At 39.9% G+C, this 21,629-nt stretch overlaps 1 protein-coding gene across 1 annotated transcript in view; it reads right to left on the bottom strand.

The window, feature by feature from the left end:
* Nucleotides 1–21,629, bottom strand: part of LRP2 (LDL receptor related protein 2) — a 195,337-nt gene that overhangs the window by 14,937 nt on the left and 158,771 nt on the right. Inside the window, exons 57-68 of the mRNA XM_028123757.2 lie at nt 20,847–20,969; nt 19,761–19,880; nt 18,383–18,499; nt 17,545–17,661; nt 16,318–16,455; nt 14,692–14,814; nt 11,570–11,698; nt 6,762–6,893; nt 5,527–5,658; nt 3,731–3,874; nt 2,112–2,277; nt 383–511 (exon numbers count right to left, since the gene is read on the bottom strand). Of these exons, the coding sequence (XP_027979558.2) occupies nt 383–511; nt 2,112–2,277; nt 3,731–3,874; nt 5,527–5,658; nt 6,762–6,893; nt 11,570–11,698; nt 14,692–14,814; nt 16,318–16,455; nt 17,545–17,661; nt 18,383–18,499; nt 19,761–19,880; nt 20,847–20,969 (1,570 nt within the window). The remainder of the gene's footprint in view (nt 1–382; nt 512–2,111; nt 2,278–3,730; nt 3,875–5,526; nt 5,659–6,761; nt 6,894–11,569; nt 11,699–14,691; nt 14,815–16,317; nt 16,456–17,544; nt 17,662–18,382; nt 18,500–19,760; nt 19,881–20,846; nt 20,970–21,629) is intronic.

Raw genomic sequence — 21,629 nt, 5'->3', positions numbered from 1 at the left:
AGTTTTAAAAACCTTAAAGCTCTGTTTAGTTCAAGTCCAATATGTCTGTAGGCGATATTGAGCCAACCAGCCACCACTTTGCAGCCTCTAGTCTAAACCACTCATCAGGTAGAGACCAACCCTTAATGTGTGGATTTTAGACAAACTGGGCTATGGAAAAAATGTGGCCAGAGGCCTTCCCCCTTATGCAGCATCAGTCTGAAGCTTGGATGGTCCTAAATGATCTTTGGGGCATACTGTAATTCTTTAAATTAGTCACAGATGTCACTCCAAATAGTCCAAGGACAATTTCAATACAATTAGGAAAAACCAATTAAGATACAAATTTTTGACAATCCACTGGAAAATTTCTAGAACGTGAAGGACTCCTTCAAGTACTCACCCTAGTTTGGGATTCACAACCACTGCAGCTGGTTGATCCAGGCCGGTGGAAATCAGCCACTTTCTGTACCTCCCATCAAGTTCAGCCACCTGGATCCGTTTACTCTTGGCATCTGACCAGTAAATATGCCTGAATTTAAAGGGACAAAGTTAAACATCTAAAAAAGCCTCCACTGGTCACTTCGGGGGAACAGGTTTGAAGATGAGAGCCTTCAGTTTGGCAGCTGGGGCCAACAAGACAATTACTTAGAGGCCAGTGATCAGAGCAGAGTCTCCCTCTCTCAGAAATGCCCCGACCTCTTCCGCCAAGGGTCTTTGGAAAGTTACGAGGGAAAGAGTAAGGGATAGAGGGGGACTCCTCACAGCTGGCATTGCCACAAGACATGCACTTCCAGGTAAGTCCTAAGGCACTGTTTAGCTGGCCCTTTAATTCCGACTGCCTTGCGAGTCTGCTTCTGCTCAGCCAAGAGAGCTGCTGGCATCAACAGCAATCCAGCATCAGCTCCAAGGATGAGTGGAAATAGCCTTTCCAAAGTAACAAACTCAGTCAGGCCATCCTGCCCTATTCCACTATCCTGCAGGTCTCCATCCCTTATGAGCAGAAAGATTTCCATCAGATTCTTCTCGTTCGTGAAGGCTGAGAAAGAACTAAAACTTCAAATATGAATCGCCTGGTGGGTCTTCAGAAGGAAGTGCTAAAGTCTAGAGTTTCAAGTCACTGACTCTCCGAGGCCTTGATTCCTGACAGAAAATGCTCACATGAGTGTCCTGATAGCCTGTGGGCACAGCGGGGACCTAATTAACTTCTTCGGAGATGTTCAAGTCTTCCAGGAGTGCTAGACAAGTTTGTTAAAAGGTGAAAATTGATTTATGCTGCAAATGACTCTCCATTCTCCCAGAGGGCAACAAGCCCCTGAGGCTTCCCTCTCAAACATTTTTTCATTATTCATTCATTTTCAAGGACATGGGGAATTCGATGAATGTTTGAGCTCTGATCCTAATGTAATCACTTTCCCATAAATGTCACTCCCAATGCAAGGCTCTTCCTTGAAGAAGGAGCTTATAAATTTTCCACATCGGTTTGCATCTCATACATCTTCCTGATAATAAACCTACTTAAGGTTCATACTTAGGGATCACACAAAATGTCTGGCTCTGGTCCCTGGGGTTCTAGAAAATCTAAAAGAGCAGAACAAAGCTGTCACCACTATTAACTCAAACCCAAAGACTACACAGGAAAGTCAAATTTCCAATCTGTTCAGACAATACAGCCTGCTGAAAACACAAGATGTGGATTGCTGCTCCTCAAAGTAATCACCATAGAGAAAAATGTTTCATCTCAACTGCCTTGCTGGTAGGATGGGGAGGCTGTTCCATTTCTTCACAAAATGAATAATGCTGCCATACTGAAAGTTCTAATTTGGGAATCCCAAACTCTGTTGGCAAGAATGTTCCCCTGGATATAATATAAAATCTTGACCTCGGTGCTTTCCCAAACTTTTTCATGGCATACATAGACTATAGGAAATGATAATGTTTATATGACATCTCGGGATAAGCAGAGGTGGTTGCGGGGGCTGGACAAGGCAAGCCCAGGCATCACCCAGCTGCCACCAGTGCTGAGTGCTACCCTTATCTGGACCAGCTTAACTCATGTGCCATGGCAAGCAGTAGGGAGAGGTCTGGCCAGGAAAAAAGAATAGACAAGAGGGGAATGTGGCTAAACTTACCTTCCAACCCAGTCCACGGCTAATCCATCTGGTTGCATTATGTATTTCAGGTTCAGGTTAACTTTGGACACGAGATTATTAGTACTAGATTCAAAGTTGGGGATGTAGGCACGTTTGATAGCACCAAAATCAGAGCCATGTCCTAGCACAGTGTAATATACAACACCTGCAAGGCAAGACACACAGTTGAGTTGCATGTTAAGAACATCAGGTAAGGGAGGAACTGGGGTCTAGTCAGGTGAACTACTGTTCATTTATTGACATCTCTACTTCCTCATTGTTCCTATAAGACTAATAATTCAATTACACTGATCTGATCAAACCTCAAGACATCATACTTCAGCTACTAGCTACAAATACTTCAGCTGATAGCTTATTGATACTGACTTGGTTGTCTCTATTTCAAGGTAACTTACTAAAATATATTTCAGCCAAGAACCTATTTACTCTCATTAGGATCGAGTTCTAGTTTCCAAAAACAAAATGTATAGATAAACCAGGGGCAGGCTATTCAATAACTTGCAGTAAAGGAGCTATGTAGATGAGAAGTCCTATTTTGTGTATAGACTAAAGGACAGTGGACAGCAAGCATCTTAAAAAGCATAAGAAGACTGCAACTTTCAAGGCATATTCTTTCCTAGGTGTTTGCGATTCTTGAAAAGTTTATTGTATCACATAAGTGTGAAAACACAGCCATAATAAATCTTACATAGCATAGTGATTGATAGTTTGCAAAGCATTTTCATATCTGTTATCTCATCTTATCTTCAAAGAACTCTTCAGAGGGAGCCAGGCAGACAAGATTACCGTCCCTTATTTTACAGATAAGAAATGGAGAACCAGAGAATTGTTACAATTATTTAAAGTTACAAAGCTTAAGAGATGAGCGAAGCAGGCATAGAAGATGAGTTTTCAGATTCCTGCCCCATTACCATCTCCCACACACCGCCAGAGCCATGAGAGACTCAACAATAAACATTTTTCATATTTTCATTCATTGAACTAAATTTCTAAAGCAACCATCACATATACTGTTGGGTCAGATGCTGCATCAGATGTTGGGTTAGATGGTAGGCATGCAGCGTTGAATTAGATTCAATCCTGTCTCTGAAGAGTTCATGGTTACGGTACAGGGAGAGAATTATGTGGATAGCTATAGCTCAATGTTAACATGTGCTTTAGTAAAAGCATGTATAAAACCCTATAGGCTCATGAGTGAGTAATTATGGAACTGTGCCCAGGAAGGATTACAGAAAACGTCAGAGGAGGTGACATTTGAACCGAGTCTTTGATGTTTGAGTAGAAAGTTTGAACGGTACAGAGATAGGGAAGAACAATCCCTGCATAAGCAGAGACAAAGAGTATTAAACAAAGGAATATGAGGTGGTCCCAAAAGGATAATCCCCAGAGATGGGTGAAGGTTTGGCTAAAAGCTGAGAAAGTTTTGCTGGGACACATGGCCAGGCTAAGGCGTCCAGAGCATGCTGGATAGGAGGAGCTCTATCCTCCACTCATGCAACAAAATTCACTCATTAAAAAACAGATTCCCCAAAGTTTAACACCTTTTAATTCCATTAATTCAATTAATATTAATGACAGATGCCAAAGTTCATACTCACTGAGACCTATGCCTTCGGGATCCCAATCATAATCAAGAGCCTGAATACGTTCCTCGCCTTCAAGATAATCTGAGAATTTCTCAGATGAGAGATTGTATTTTCGAATTCGCACGTTTTCAGGCAGTAGCAACAAAGGAGGGCTACCTGTAAAAAAGACAAGGCCTGCTTTATCTGTTTGAATTCTATCTGAACTCTTTTTTAAATAAGGTAGATATAAAATAGCAAGTAGCCTCCCACCTTTAAAAAAACGTAAGTTTTTATAGGAATCTGACTACCTCTGCTAACCAATAGAACTAACTACTATCCAACTAGTGGAAAGCTAGTATTTCTGTTAGGGATATTATCAGCTCTTTATTCTTTGTCCTCTGTGGGTAATGGTTGAGAACAAGACAAGACTGAGACCCCTAGATAGTGTCCTCTTTTCCACTGATTTTTTTCCTTATTCACTGACAATAAAACAGACAAGAGTGCAATCTCACAGAAGAAATACAGTATGTATAGTGCTGGTAAAAGTTTACCAGATGTCTTCATTCCTTACTCTTTACTGACAGATTTTATGATTCTTTTAGCAGGTAATCAGCTCCATGACTCAATTTATCTTCTAGCTAATGACAAAAACAGCTTGTTCTTGTTCTTACCCAAAGCAGCTATTTCAATGGTGACTCATCCCGAGATGCACTGCCTAGAATTTTTAAAATTTAATTTACTTGCATAATGTCAATCGAATCTCATTTAAGTAACTTTTGAAAGTTCACTTTATATATTTCCTCCGTCTTGACATTGTGTTTTATATGACTATGAGCATTTATTTCTGTCATCTCCTTAGTTAAAAGACTTAAATAGTTTTTAATTTGATGCCTAATTACCAGACCAACTGCTCAAATGCCTTTATCCTAGTTTTCATTCAGTGTCAAAACTTTGGGGGGGTTAAAATATTTAAGTATGCTAGTCAGATGTATACTTTAAAAGCCCAATTTGTATGAAGAAATTGAACAGCCATTTTACCCTTAATTTGCAAAGTAAAATGTTATTTCTTTATCAAGTTCTTTAAACTCTAGTACAAACTTCAAATCTGTAAGATTTGAAGACCTATACCCCTTGACATGGATATGCCTATTTAGATCAGACCTCTGGAAATCTGGACTATATAATACTTCTGCCACAGTCTTTCTCTTTTGTCATTTCTATCTAGTACTTATTGCCGCTTTCTATCAGGTCCGACTCTCAGATACCAACATTAACCTAAAATGTAGAACTAATGACTGAAGTTATAAATGAGCCAGACTCTATCTGTGATCGGCAGCCCATGAACAATAAAAAAGATTTATCAACAGAATGTCCTTGATTCGCCCCGACTGAATGTGACTCTTTTTTGTGATCCATCTTGAATCATAGGGCCTCAAACCTTGATCTTGGAGTGGGAGCTGGAGGGCTTCATTTATCTCCTTCTGTTGACCACCACCCTATAGGCAAGCTTTTGTTGCCTGAATATTCTGGAAGGCGACATCTTGTCCACTTTTTGAAGTTTTATCAAGGTGGACAAGAGGCTAAGCCCAGAATAATAAATAATACTGACTCCTATTTTAATTCCTGTGTATTTGTTGTGGGATTGTAGTTACTGTTTTAATCTGGCAGGAGAGGAGAGAGAAAAGCCTGGATGGGTGTTGGAAGAGAAGTAGCTGGTGAATTAAAAATAAGACTCTGAGAGTCTAAGGTTTACTTTCTGGTACACTGTACTCATCAGCATTTATTTCTCTGAAAGTCAACTGATTATTCCCAACATGAACCCATCATACCATCAGCTGCACATCGTTTTCCATACTGGTCACTCACAGACCTGAAGCCTTCGGCACAGGAACACTCATAACCTCCTTTGGTATTCTGGCAGTTCTGGGGACAAACCCCAAATTGCTCACATTCATTGATGTCTGCAGATAAAATAAAAGCAAATATCCAACATCTGCTCCCAACCATTCCTTCGAGGCCCTGCTTCTGTTTAAATCCATAGTCATAAGCAATGAAGCCTGAGAAGGCTGCAGATGAAGATAGGCAATGATGCCATCATCCGTGGAGCACTTCCTAAGCTTCAGACATTGTTTCACATGCTTTTCATGTTCATGCCTCATTTAATTCTCCAAAATGACTCTGCAATACGGACTATTCCTAAACCCAAAGTCCCAAAGCTAGTAAGCAATGAAGACAGGGTTCAACTGCAACAGAGTGACTCTGTGCAATAGCAGAACAAAATTTTCACTTTTGGAAAGCAGCTGTGTGTTGGTGTTGTTTGGTAGCACTTCCCTTGGCCTAACTAGCTTCAGGAAAGGGACTTGTTCATTTGGTTTCTTCATTGAGTTCTTAAGCTTCAGCTTCCAAAAGAACTGTCTCAATCATCTGAGTATGACACACCATGAGTTAGAAACAGCAAATTCAAATAATGAAGAACACTGAAAATCATACTCAATCCTTACCATCTTGATAAGCTACCTTCCAACTCCATACCTTAGCTCTCACTTATGTCTGGCATAAGTAAGTGTGTAATAAATATGTGTTGTTGGACTTCAATGAAGAAAGTAAAACTTTCTTAAAAATTTGATCTCCCACACTGATACAATAAGCAGTCATCATTCCTGAAGAATTCATAAATCTTATCAATTCCGCAGACATTACTAAGGATGAACTATCTGCTTACCCATCTGCTAGGGACTGGCAAGAGAGCATGGAAAAAAGGTAATTGGCACCCCCAAGTGTTGTTTGTTTGTTTGTTTCATGATCCAAGAAATTAACAAGCAAAACCTTAACATTTGTTATCATTGGTTATATACATCTTGAAAGTAGAGCTTACACTCTCATTCAGAATTGATCATCACCCTGTCACAGTATAATTATTGGTGCACTTAAGTATTTTAGTGAGCTAGAATCAAGAGTTTAGCCCCATTAAGGGAATTAAACAGTGGTTTAATAAAAGGGAATGCGTGGAGAACCTAATGAGTATGAGGATCACCTAATGGGAATTGGAGGAAATATACTTTACCATCACAGGAGTTTCTGTCCAAAATACTGGCTTTGAACCCGGGTCTACAGGAGCAGATAAAGCCTCCTTCACTTAACTGGGTACAATTTTGTTCACATAGATTCTCCGCACATGATCTTTCTTTTCCTGTATCTGGAAAAACAATCTTAGCATTACAAATGAAAGGTATAAACCTATCTTTAGCCTATTATAGGACACCTCAAGATAACCCCTTTCCATAAGTGTAGAGGATTGAAGACCTCTGTATTCAGATAGCTGGTAATGGGGTGAATGCCATTTATACAATTGTATATAATGTTAGATCCTTGAGTTAATCTTCCTGTTATACTCAGCACTGCCAGGCTTCCTAGGGCATCCATTTCCGGAATCCAGAACTATAAGTCAGGGGCTCTTTACAAATGGAACCATCTGTTTCATATATATATATATGAATTAAGATATATATATAATATATGTAATATATCTTATTATATGTGTAATAAAAAACACTGATACATTTTAGAGCAACATAACAAATAGAAGAAAATTATAAAGTTGTAAGACCAACTGAGATATATGTACATATATGTATCAAGTGTTGGCCAGAGCACAGTAAAATGCATATAGTTATTAGTCATACAACTGCTATAAGAACCATAAAGTGGCACACATGGAAAGGAATTTTGCAACAACATGCACGAACCACTTTAAAAATACTCATACTCTGTTAACCAGCTATTCCATGTTAATACATTTTCCCTCAAAAAGTAATAAAAAATGTGCACTATGATTTATGTTTAAGGATTATAAATTGTTGAAAATAAAATTGTGAAAACAACTTGAACAATTACGGTTTACTGTGTTTTATCAAATCTAAGAAAGACACCATTGATGCACCATTTTATGTAATGTTAAAATAGAAAAAGTCTGGGACTTACACTATGGCCATGTTATCAATTCAAGAATTATCCTTGTTTCAGAGATGTTTAAATGTGAAAATAAACATGCATCTTACAATCAATAAGTTATGATTATCTACATGATGATTGCTAGGCAATCATTCAAATTCGTGATTTCAAATTTGACTTGGAAAATATAACGAAAATGGAGGGAAAGACAGGAATGCTAAATATAGAATATGTCTTTAGATTTTTTAATATTAAGAAATGACTTTTGCACATATGTATTAAAAAAGACAATGAAGTACACCAAACTTAAGATTAGTTCTCTTTTAGTTATGGGAGTCAAGTCATTTTTACTTTTGATTGTTAATATATTTTCTGGATTTTATAGTTTTCATAATGAAAAAAAATTCAACGATAGTTCATTTTTATAGGGCTTATATGAATGACCCTTGTTATCCCTGCTGTTCTGGAGAACAGATACTCCCAGGCAGACTTTCAACAGCTCAGACTCCATCCTCACACTTCATTGCTCATCAATGCCCTGAGTTCTTATCTCTGCCAATATCTGTCAAAGCCATCTGGCTTTCATTTTTGTTATTATTGCAAGTTTGCTTCTTTTATCCTGAGTCTCCATCTACCCTCAAACCTAGATCTTACAAGGAAGCTAACAAAGATGAACATATGTAATGAGTGATAATGGAGGTCAAGGCGTGGGAAGGGTGGTGGTTATCTCCATAAAGCATTTAAGTTTTATCTGTGTTTCAAATGAAATGTCTCTTGGTCACGGCCTTCTGAATATTTTAGCCAAAGAGACTGTAGTATCTCCTGGCTCAATTCTTCCAAAGCAAAACAGATTTATATCTATCTGTCTCCTACAGTAGGAAATAAGGGTCCCTTAAGAATATGATGACTATTTAAGTATCTGTGGTTTGAGTAGACTAAAAACATTGAGTTTCAAAAAGGAAAAATAATTACAAAATAAAGCACAATATCATTCAATGGAATGCTGCCCTTAGAGTTCATACTTCAAAGCTATATACATGAAAGCCTCAGTTTAGCTCTTAAGAACTACACATTGCTAAATAAGTCTATTCAGATTTTTTATTTCTTCTAGTGTCAGTTTCATCGTTTTCTATCTTTCTAAGAATTTGGCCATTTCACCTAAGTTGTCTAATTTGTTGACATAAAGTTTCTCATAGTATTCCCTTATTATCTTTTAAATTTCTGTAAGGTTGGTAGTGATGTCTCCTCTACAATGTTAATAAATGTGACCTGTTTTTATTAATTTGGATAGCCTTAAGCCAGTCACATAACCTCTTTGGGTCTCATGTATATAATTAAGACTCTGTAATCTCCTCTCAGCTCTAAAATCATGAGACTAAAGGTCCCAGGATGTAAACATTTCTGGACCAAGTGCTCCCCTGAGTGAGTTATACTCTTATGAAGGAAGAGTCCTTCAAACAAGAGCAGAAACATTGTAAGATTCTTCCACAAACATGAGGAACTTACAACTTCTTTTGATAACAATGACCATCTTAATCTACAAACAACAGATATATTCAAACCCAAACATCTAACACTCTAAAAATACTAATGTCTTTCCTTTCCCGATTTTAAAATACTTTTTAAAAAGCAACAAGCCTGGGTGGCTCAGTCATTAAGTGTCTAGGTCATGATCCCACGGTCCTGGAATTGAGCCCCACATCAGAGCAGGGAGTCTGCTTCTCCCTCCCCCACTCCCCCTACTTGTGTTCCTCTCTCACTGTCTCTTTCTCTGTCAAATAAATAAATAAAATCTTTAAAAAATAAATAAAAATAAATAAAAAGCAAACATATGCCCTGAACACCTCAGAGATCCTGTTTAAAATAAATAGGAGATGGAGAAGAGAAAGGGAAAAGAAAAGAAAGGCAAGTAGATTAGTAGCACCCAAGAACTGGTATTTTAAATAAGAATTCTATAATAATAATAAAAAAGGAATCCACAAACCAAATAAATAGATAAGAATTCTATGTCTCAAATTATTGACCCACAGCACTAAGACTGATTTGCTATCATATATTCACTTAATACCTTAAAAGAAATGCGGCTTCTGTACCTAAATTACTATCTATGCTACTTATTTTCTTTAAATAAACCCTGCTTTTAATCAAATGTCATTTGAATTAAAAGTACCATGGTCAATTGTAAGCTTTTTAAATGGCAACTAAAAGAGGAACTAAGGTTTGACCCAAGCCCAACTAGAAAATACTCCAAACTCCTGGAACAGTTCATTTACCAGTCTCAGTACCAGACTCAGAAAATCTAACACCCAGTTTTGCAAATCCTGTCATGTTCATGCTTTTTAAAATATTTAATCAAGTCACATTGTTAGGTCAAAAATTCCAAGCCCCACTAGGGAAGTATGTGAAATAAAATCAATTCATTTATGACCAATTATTTACCCTCCTTTCTAACTCACACAGGAGAAAAGTTGCCAGGAAATCCTTGGGATGCCTCAGGAAAAAAGCAATTAAAGCCCAAGAAGTTGAAAATGTATGAAGCTAACTAAAATGACTAAGTCATGGGCTCCTAGAATTTGAATAATTTTTTTTCCTATGAAGAAACTGAGGCTTGGAGAGGTCAGTTGGAGAGGTCAGCTGTTCCCCAAAGGGGCACAACTAGTGGATGAGGAAACTAGAGGCCAGCTCTCCTCATCTGGAGTCACAGGACCATTCAAATTCTGCCTCTGCCATTCTGTATGACCTTAAGCTCTCTGAGATTTATTATACAGATAGACATAATAACAGCAACACAATGGGGTTTGCTTGAGTGACAAATTAGATAATGTATGTGCAAGGATTTCATTAAGAGCTCTAAAGGACTAAAAAGGTGTGAATTATTAACATGTCATTCCAACATTTCCATCACAATATTGAACAAGAACCACCCCTTGACTGTGTTCATCAACCTTTTCCTACACAAAGTCCTCCCTCTACTTTAAAAATAAATGTTCCTTCCGAGGTCCCCTGTGACATCCCCATCTTTATCAATTCCCCTTAGAAGTTTTTCCCCCACGTGCCAAAGGATACTCCATTTGGCTTAAGGTGAAAAAATATGCAGACTAATAAAACAAAATACATAGCTTTAAGGTGATGGGAGGCACCTAGTTAACTGGGAGGAGGTGCTCTGGAGTTAGGTAGAGCAGAGTTCAAATCCTTACTCAGCTTCTTGATGGCAAAAAGACATGCAGTTTTTTCACACTTGTAAGCCCGTTTCCTCATTAAAAAATATTTGAGGGGCACCTGGGTGGCATAGTCAGCTAAGCGTCCAACTCTTGGTTTCAGCTCAGGTCATGATCTCGGGGTCATAAGGTGGAGCCCCACGTCCTAGAGCACCTAGCACAGAGTCTGATTGGGTTTCTCTCTTCCTCTCCCTCTGCCCCTCCCCACCCCCAATCTCTCTCTTTCATGTAAATAAATCCTAAAAATTGAGAGAGACGGGGCGCCTGGGTGGCTCAGTCGTTAAGCATCTGCCTTCGGCTCAGGTCATGATCCCAGGGTCCTGTGATCGAGCCCTGCATCAGGCTCCCTGATTGGCGGGAAGCCTGCTTCTCCCTCTCCTGCTCCCCCTGCTTGTGTTCCCTCCCTCACTGTGTCTCTGTCAAATAAATAAATAAAATCTAAAAAAAAAAAAAAATGAGAGAGAGAATAATACCCAGCTCATAAGATTGTTACAAGGATAAAATGAGATAATCCATGTAGTGTTTCGCACAATGTCTGATACAGGGTAAATGCAATAATGGGTAGCTATAGGCTTGACTGCCGTTCAGAGCACAAAGTAAATTAAAGAGAAATATGTGGTTATCATCTACTTGATGTTATTGCATGCTTTCATTAGGTAAACCTGAGTTACTACATGAAATAAAATAATACATATTTACTTACTGCAACCCGTTTCATCAAAATGGTCACCACAGTCATCAACATCATCGCATACAAGATACTGTGAAATGCAATGTCCATTGCTACACTTAAATTCATTTTCTGTACAAGGTCTAGAGGTCGAAGCTAAACCTGTAATTTAAGAACAAAAGTTAAAGGCGAAGTCAAAACTTTCTCTTCTGTGGAACAAGATGTTTCCCTCTGTGGTGGATAGTTATTGCTCAAAAATAAACCTGTTCTTGCCTACATTTCCCAGTCTCCCTTGCAGTTATGTTGGGACCATGTGACTAGTTCTGGCCAATGGGCTATGAGTAGGAAGTGATATGTGTCACTTCTGAACTGAAGCAGTTAAAGCTCATGTGTCTCCCTGCTTTGGCAACCTTGGAAGCCATGTGTTTCAGGTGGCCTAGCTACAAGATGGAGGGGTTGGGCAACCTGCACTGGCCTTTACTTGGGTGAGAAGTAAGTCTTCATTAGGTACCACCACTGAGAGTTTGAAATTTGTTGGGTGCAGAGGTAGTATGATTTACCCTGAATAGTATATATATCAGGTACTTTCCTAACAAAAACCTAAATTATGTGGCACTACCTTCGTAGTCAGGAGGCAAGCAATGAGCAAAGGGATACTGGAGGCAGGAAAGATGGAGACCCATATTATGCAAAGGCAAAGCATTTGGTAAAAGTGTCAACTTTGGAAAAACTGGAAGGCTGACCACCTGCTTATTGAACCTGTCAATCTAGGGAAAGAGGTGAGAAAACAGAATGTTAGTAGTGTGCATTACTTGCCATTACCTGAGTTTGGCAAGGGAATGTAAATCAGAGAAAAGTTCAGGGAAGAGCCAAATGATTTATAAGCAGAAATGAAGTAAAATAAAGTCCAGAAATTTGATGTGTGGGAGAAGCTGACTGCATTTAGATCCCAAACAGTAAGATTCTGAAATTTAGAAGGCTTTGAGACACAAATAACCAGTAAAACCTCTGAGTTGGATGAAATGACTGCCCATCTATTTTTCTAGATGGCCTGAATGTAACCGATGATCAGCTGAGACAAAGGTGCATGGGGAAACAAAGCAAAGAAATAAAGCAGATTCAAAAACTGTGTCTCAAGAAACACCCGAGCCCACTGGTGCACCAGAACTGCTATAGACTGGTGAATGCGATGAGTCTCTCATTCTTCCTTGCTCAATGGGAATCTTTATTTCTATTATGCTTCCTCGGATCCACCACTATCTATTGGGGGCAGAGGGGCACAAATAAAACTTGTTTATTAGTTTATGTTTCTTCAAACCAAGAGGAACCATATCTGCAATTGACAGCAGGACTGCAACCTATTATCCAGAACTCCTGGATTTCAGTTACTGAATGGGACTATGAGTCATGTCCCTTGGGGATAGGTTCAGGGTGTTCTATGCAGGGGAAGGAAAGTGTAAACGGATTTTTAGTGACATAAGAGTAAATTGTGGTAGAAACCACTGGTATTCACTAAACATCCATGCACTTCCCCGAAGTTAGATTGGGGCCTTGTGACCAGTTTCAACCGAAGGACCACAAGCACAAGCAAGATCTATCACTTCCATGCCCAGGAAATTAAGAACCTGTGTGCCTCTTTCATTTCCCTCTTCTCCTGCCTCGGCAACCTTGAAGACTATGTGTTGCAGGTGGCATACTTCCAGGACAGAGGAGAACTGCATGACCTTCATCAAACTTTAAATCAACCTCTGCTACCGGGGCGCCTGGGTGGTGCAGACAGTTGGGCATCCAACTCTTGGTTTCAGCTCAGGTCATGATCTCAGGGTTGTGGGATCCAGCCCTGCATTGGGCTCTGTGCTGAGCGCAGAGTCTGCTGGGGTTTCTCTGCCCTCTGCCCCTCTCTGCCTCCTGCTCTCTCTCAAATAAATAAATAAATCTTAAAAAAAAAAATTTAACCTCTGCTACTTTATTGAAATGTTGCAGTTTGTCTACTGTGATGGCAAGCAGTGATTCCTTTGACTAACATCCTATTTTTTGGGACGAGTAAGTTTACTGCCCCTTTTATCCACTCTCAGATTTGACCACATGCTACAATTGTCTTGCTCCATAAAAAAAATGGCAATAGTAGTAAGGGAAAATGGAAAGAGAAGGGGAGAAGGGAAAACCTGCTCAAAATTTTAAAAAATGTCTTATTTCTTGGTTTTCATCCTTTTGTGCCATGCCTCAAATGAACAGAGGAACAATGTTATAACCATAGGTTCACATCTGCCAAAAAACCAAAAAACCATCAAACAAGTACAAGCCTGAGCACTGCCATAGTGTCCTAGCCCTCTCTGACACACACCCCCCCCAGTCTGAGAGCTGGCGGTGAACAGTCTAAGCCACATCAATACAAGGGATGGAAAGTAGAAAAATGAGCCATTTATCTAAATTTTCCCAAAGAGTATCCTTTTAGGGAAAAAAGCAACTGGAGTCAGGGGAAATCATTTTTCTCACTGACTTTTCTCTAGGTAAATAACCCCCAAAATTAATCAACTCTCCCCTTCAATGGATAGATTTTAAAACATTGAGTCACAAGGGGAAAGCACAGATTTTTTTTCACTATCTAAAACATTCAATGCCACCAGTTTGAAACCTCTATCTTAAAATAATCCATTATTTTTTCTCTTCTGGGAAATGAATTTCCATTTTAAAGATACATGTAAGACCAGCTCTGTTAACACTGGTGCTGCCTTTTTGAATGTGATCGTTTCCGCTGAGCATTCAGAAGTTCACATGCCTACATTAACAATTAGTAACTCAATTCTGAAGAATGACCAAACCTCACTTTTGAAAACAAATAAGCCATTACTTTGTGAAGCGTGAGTCAACTAGTAGTCTTTGTTCTCATTTCTCAAAAAAAAGCTTATTGAACATTTAAACGAAGACTAAAAAATTAGAGGACTTGCTCCAATAAGATGGGAATAAGCAGGGACGGGATGCATCTGACTAATGTGTGTATGTATATAGTCTGTAAACGATTGTCAACAGAGATCTGCAGTCGTAGGTCCAGCTCAAGCCTCTGCAGAACTAACTGAAATCCCAGAAGTACATTTTGCAAACTGCAGACAACTTGGGCCCTTAGTTTTTCCTTCTTCTTTTTCCCTTTTGCTTACACTGCTCCTCTTTCTCATCACTCCCATCTCCACAGTCATCCACGTGGTTGCACAGCTCATGCTTATAAATACAGCGATTGTTGTCACATCGGAACCGGTACGGTGACTCACAGGAAACATCCACTGAAAGGAAAGATGGAGAAACAAAAGCACAAGTTGAGAGTAGAACGTCAGCGTCAATATCTAAAATGCTCCCATGCCAGCACCAGGCTGGCCCCATTCATCCATTCATCTGCTCACTCAATGAACCAATCCACAAATACATCTTGAGTTCCTAGCACACCCCATGGCACCGTGCCAAGAGCCAGATACAATGCAGAACAAGAAAGACATAGTCCTTGTCCTCACAGAACTTTCATTCTAACAGAGAAACAGACTTTGCCAACAAACTATTCCATTACAACTGTGAGAAGAGCCACAAACTGGACCTGCTATGATGGCATCTACTGGAGAGACCTGATATAGATCAGGGGAAGGAGGGATCAGAAGAGGCTGGGGAAGGTTCAGAGTCAAGAAGGAGCACAGCAGCTGTTTGGACCTGAATCAGTCTCTGTAGCCAGAGCAGAGAATGGGGGTGACTATGGCAAGCCATGACGCTGGAGACGCTGGTAGGACAATACATGACCTCTTAACCTAATAGTAAGTAGGTCACTCTTTGTCTCTCCAACTGCAGTTGTCACTGACCCTCCAGTGCATGGTATTTCATACCATGACAGACTTTCCTTCCTGAATTTCCTCACCTCTTACATTTAAAGTTGCTATTTCACAAGTGAACTCTCATTTTGTTGTCCAGAGTTAGACTTCTAGCTGATGCTTATGCACCTGTGAGGAACCCAAAGGTAGAACCCAGGTCCCTTACTTGTTTGGTAAAGAAGGCATGGCCCTCAGAAATTGGGTAAACTCAATACACGTGTGTTCTTCTTCCACATGGAAGGCTTTGGCTGTTTGATTTTCCTTCTGTCTTTGTATCACACACAGGAGCAAAAGGAGAAACTTGTAGTAAGGTCGACCGGGGGTAAAAAAGTCAGATCCAAGAGCTGATTCTTAGAAGTACTGCTAACAGAACTGTTGCAGGAATTCTTTGCTGTGAAAGATGTTGCAACACTATAAAATAGTGCTGGTCACTTTTTAATGTGGTTGTGTCTCTGCCTCTCCACTTCTTAATGGGGCCGTGGGCACTTTATCTCATAGAGGGAGCAACTTCCTAAGGACTTCTTTGAAAGTTACACATGCTTAAGGTATTTTTCAAGACCCATCAAGTTAAAAGCAAAACAAAACATGGTTCCTTCCTAACAAGAAAAGAAGTGGCAAGAAAAATGTGGAGATGCCACTGCAAAAATATAATGTAGCCTAATTAAAGTGCTCTGAACGGAAGGAGATACTGACACGGCATTTTTGTCAAATCTTTGGGCTAACAATGAACAGGGATGAATGTTTGTCTAACATTCCCATGTTCCAAATAGGGAACTGGGAAAGAAGACCAAGTAAAATCACAGTGATGCTGCTCATGCATCCAATACTCAAACTGTCTCCAACTGCCCTCCGGCATCACATGCTCCATGAAAAAAGCGTTGAGATTTTGCCAAAAGACACCACTCCCATACCCGCCCTCTGTCTCCCTCTTACAGCACAGGTGAAGCTCTTCGTCAGAACCATCGCCACAGTCATCATCACCATCACACTTCCAAGATGACCTGATACACACGTGATTTTTACATTCGAACATAGTAGCCGAGCAATATGCACCATTGGGGAAGCGAGTGGCTGTTGGTGGAGAGGAGACATATTCAAATTATTAGAAAAAGTTACTAGTTCTGAAAAGGTAGCCTGCTGTATTTGTCCTTTAGCTCTTTCCATGATAGCCTGGTCTTCCTTAATCAAGACATACTGTCGCCTTCTACTGTCTGAAATTATGATGGAATACCTCTTAACAACTGTTGTCCAATCCCACTTTTCAAAGATATGAGTCATTCTGTGGATGGCACTGGACTGTCTCCTCTATTAGACAAGAGAAAATCTTCAGCTGCGTCAGCCCTGGCCTTACCCATCATCTTTATATAGTTTCTCTGAAACCAGGTTTTAAAATGTGGCAACCATATCATTAATAATACCCATCATGGATAATCAAAAACAGTTCATATTTATTCAGTATTCATAAAGACTAAAATGTGACTGATCATGTTGACCTTCATTTTTAAGCTTTTTGTATGCCATAATGCAATTTAGAAAAATGTTAATGCTGTAAATTCAGTATGTTCTAATACCCAATCCAAGTTCTTTATACCCATCTATTCATTGCTCGAATATTCTTGTTTGCCTGCGGATTTTTTTTTCCAGTTAATGGTTTGTATCAGAGGTGATAATATGTAAGCATGTTTGTTAGCACAGATATTTAATATATTCTCTATTTAAAATATTGTTAGTGAGGGCCGCCTGGGTGGCTCAGTTGGTTAAGCATCTGCCTTCGGCTCAGGTCATGATCCCAGGGTCCTGGGATTGAGCCCCGCGTTGGGCTCCCCACTCCACGGGAGGCCCGCTTCTCCCTTGCCCACTCCCCCTGCTTGTGTTTCCTCTCTCGCTGTGTCTCTCTCTGTCAAATAAATAAATAAAAATCTTTTAAAAAATAATAAAAATAATAAAATAAAATAATAAAATATTGTTAGTGAAATGCACTTGAATGACTACTAGAAACTATTTGACCCCAGGTGAACCAGTAATTACCAATGAACGCTGAATAGAAAATCCCTATAGCCTATTCATGTTAAGAAGTGGTGGCTGATGGAGAGGTGGGGTCTAAAAGGCCATATGCATACATTTCAAGACAAACAGTGCTATGGGGGCCCCGACACTTACGACAGGTGGCTTCATCAGAGGCATCTAGACAGTCAGCGATTCCATCACATGTCGACTGCTCAGGCACACAGTGTCCACTCTGACACTGAAAATATCCAGGTTGGCATGTCTTCATCTCTGAAGAGAAAAGACTGTCATTCCAGTAGGCCTTGTTCTCAGACAGGTCCGTGGAATAAAGTACTTCATCACATTCCTATCCACACCCTGTGACTAGCGCACGGCAAACGCACAGCTGTGGTTAGCGGGTGAATAAATTCTCCAAAAATACAATTTTCTCCAAAAATTCACATTCAACATATGGAGATGAAAGTACCTATCTCTCCCCTATTATATAATCTCCAGCATTCTCTCAGAAATCTGCATTTCCAGACCCAACCTTTAGTGAGTAAAGAGCTATAAAAATCATTTGGGGTTTATGATTCCTAGTCTTATGCCCTGACCTTTACACCAGAGAGCTACAGAAATATATCCCTCAAGGCCACGTCCTGGGGAACAGTAGGAAAAATGAATGCTTTTGTTGTTGTTGCTTATAAGGACAATGCAGATTAAAGTCTGCTCCTAGGAAATATTTAAGTTAAAATGAGATTTTCAAAAATCTCTTGCCATTTTCCCCTATTACTAATCAAGACTGCCGTAAGTTAAGAATAAAGCATAGAAAATACAGAGCAGAAGGTACTGTGTTATGCTAAGGCTTATATATTACATAAATTATACAAAAATTGTTTTACTCTAAAAAAAAAATCATCCAAACTCTCACTTGAAGTCCCTTCTTCTGTCTAATATGCTGACTCTAGTACTCCACCCCATGGTAAGCCTCTAAAAGGACTCTGACAGTTACCACAGTCCCGCTCATCTGAGTTGTCGCCACAGTCATTGGTATGGTCACAGACCCATCGAGAAGGAATACAGCTGTGATCATCACATCGAAACTCACTTTCCGAACACTCCCGGGGGACTGCAAAGGAAAGCCACCCAGCCATTAGTGGGAACCAGGAATCACACATAGGAGACAGATTTGTGAGTTGGCCTGGGTACCCTCAGTGTGCCCGGCACTCCTGTGTCCCAAGTCCTAGCCATCTGCTTGGGCAGGCAGACTGTCCCCCAAAACTAGACCTTCTATCTCAATTTTAAGAATGTAAAGAATGGCCTTTATTAAGAGTTTTCTCCAAAGGTGATTTAATCTTAAGATAAGTGCTGCTCTCATGACAGTCTAGGTAACCTCCTGTAGGATTAAACATGAACTTTCTCAAATTTAAAATTTATTGGATCACACTTTTGTCTTAAGTTTTAGCCAACTGATATCTGCAGGTGCAATCAGCATCCTGATTCTCTCAATTGCCTATGGAAAATGGCAATCACTTCTTACTTCCAAAAAGTGACTAAAGTTAGAATGTATTCCATATTACAGGGTACCTGGCTGGTTCAGTTGGTAGAGCATTCAACTCTTGGGCTTGTGAGTTCAAGCCTCACACTGGGGAGCCTACTTAAAAAAAAGAAGAATGTATTCCATATTAGTCTATCTGAAATTGACATATACATGAATCAATGACATATGTTCAGGGCAGGGTCTCATTAAAGTTGTTTTCAAAATACAACCAGTTATTCAGAACTATCTAGTTTGATGTGATCCAAACCTTTGGCTTCTTTTCCTTGAACTCCCTGTCCAATTCCTTATAGTCAGCATCTTCACTGGGAGAGAGGAACTAAAACCTGACCTGTCATTTAACCATTAGCCCTCCTAAAAATAGGCAGTTATTCCAGGGGTGATCCCAATCCTAAATATAAGATCTCTTCCCTCTGCTATTAAGACCATCTTGAGGCAAGCACTTAACAAGCAGTGTCTTTGGGTTATCATCTTTCCTTCCTGAACTTCTCTTGGTCCTGATTTTTTTCTTCCTATTCTTTATCTTATTATATTTGACCTCTATGACAAGTCACCTAGAAAAAAAGTTAGATATAAAAAAATTCAACAAACCAAACATATACTTGAGTAAACATCCTTCTCCCCAAACTTCATTATAAGCATCTTAAAGGGAGATGCTTCTGTTTTTAGTCCAAGAAAAAGTGGAAACGTACCAGTCAGCAGAATGCAAGAGATCAGGTTAATTGTCATCCTACCCACTGAGGATGAATGGCACAGACAACTGAATTATGGACAAAGAACAGACAGCACAACGCTGATAGCACGTAAAGATGGTAGAACCCTGAACACTCACCACAGTTTTCCTCATCTGAGTGGTCTCCACAGTCATTGTGCCCATCACACCTCCAACGAAGAGGGATGCAGTGGTGATTATTACAGCGAAATTCCCCAGAAGGTTTGCACGTCCTTTCCTCTACAAAGCATAGTCATTGCAAAGACTTCAGAAGCTGGAGGCTTTCTTGTGAGACAATTTGAGAATTATGCTACCATATTCTCAAAGCTCCCAGAGAGAGGAAAGCTGGCAGCATTCACTGTCAATATTCCTCTTTTGGCTAACCTGAACCTATCCTACTTAAGTAAACTTTAAACTGTTTTAAACTAGATTCATTCTTTTTTGCAGAAACTGCTCACAAAATAAATTGGCATCTGGCTTCTAATTTGCAACAAAGACCTGGAAAGGTAAGTGATGCCAACAGCAAATAGAACATTTCCATCTCATTCCTTTAGCTGATTAAATTGAGTGTTATTAAATTCAGCATTAAAATAACCCATTAAATGCTTCCTTACTCTCTTCCAACTAAACCTAACACATGCACTCACAGACATTCGGATTTCAAGTTAAAGTATATGGCTAACCTTGACAGATTCTATTAATTCATTTGGCCTTTTGTCCCTAAGTTCTTTCCATGTTGCCAAAGTGACTTACAACTTTCTAAAAGATGATATGGACAGAGAGAAGTTCAGAATATGAAAATCTCCAAAGAAGAATATTCTGATTTTGAAGTATTCTTCTTCGAGATAGGTATCAAATCTTTTCTCTGCCCCCTTCCAGTCAGTCAATCTATAAAACTGTCAAGTGTGAATAAGGATTCTACATTTAGGAGAAATTATGTAAGTTCCTAGTATCTTAACATCTTCCCCAATTACAACATCCTTTGGGATGGGATTTCATTTAAGACGATATAAATTAAACTCCCCCAATAGCCCACTAAATGCTAAAAAAAAAACTGTAGCATGTTACTAGAAAAATCAATAGATGATGCTTTTTCAGAGGTAAACGGAGGAACAAGGACATGGGAAAGGCACTCTCATCACCCAGATGGCACTTGACACTTCCGTGTTCTTGCCCCTCCCCCCACACCCCTGCAGCCCCTCCTACCACAGCCTTGCTCATCACTGTTGTCCCTGCAGTCGTCGAAACCATTGCACACAGCCCACTGTGGGATGCAGCGGTAGTTCGTTCTACAGCTGAATTCTGTATGGTTGTCACAGCGATGGCTCACTGAAGAGGGAGGAAAGAGCAAAGTCAGAACTGAATTCCTAGTCCAAAAGACACCTTCCCGTTGTCATATGAAGGACGTGGTGCTGAGGAGTAACAATTACCGCGTTACCATCTGGACTGATTCCGGCAACATGTGTCTGTTTTAGGTGTGATCTATTTACCAAGAGCAGAAAGCATCTTCAGTTTCCTCCCCATGTCAGTATCATTCATTTGTGTTACAGGATTAACTACGGGGGAGTGGAGGAGGGGAAGGACTGGGCTTGAAGTAAAAAATACCTGGGTGTCAGCTCTACCACTAAATAGAAATGTGACCAACTACTTAAGGTGAGCCTCAGTTTCCTCATCTGGAAAATGGGAATTGGTAACATGCACATTCCCTACCACACAGTATTTCCCTGAGGCTCAAACGAGAAAGTGCTAGACATACACAAATGTAAGTTCTTGTGATCATACTTTGGAGAGTTAGATATCCAGGGTATGGAGAGGAAGAATCAGCCCCTTTCGCAACAGGGTCTGGTTCCACCTGCAAACCACACAGCTATACTTTGCGTTTTAGTGCCAGAGTCAGCAGGGAGAGCCAAGAGGGAGTGTGCCATGGGGCTGAAGCGGGCGCTTCCCTGTCCTCTCTCAATCCCCCAGGTTCTCCTGTTCCCCCCCCCC

This window comes from Eumetopias jubatus, unplaced genomic scaffold, assembly GCF_037043125.1.
Source record: "Eumetopias jubatus isolate StellerSeaLion01/CBP00866 unplaced genomic scaffold, mEumJub1_p1.0 scaffold_3, whole genome shotgun sequence".
NCBI classification, from domain to species: Eukaryota; Metazoa; Chordata; class Mammalia; order Carnivora; family Otariidae; genus Eumetopias; species Eumetopias jubatus.
Note: the sequence above shows the minus strand (reverse complement) of the source record. Positions and strands in the feature narration are given on the sequence as shown.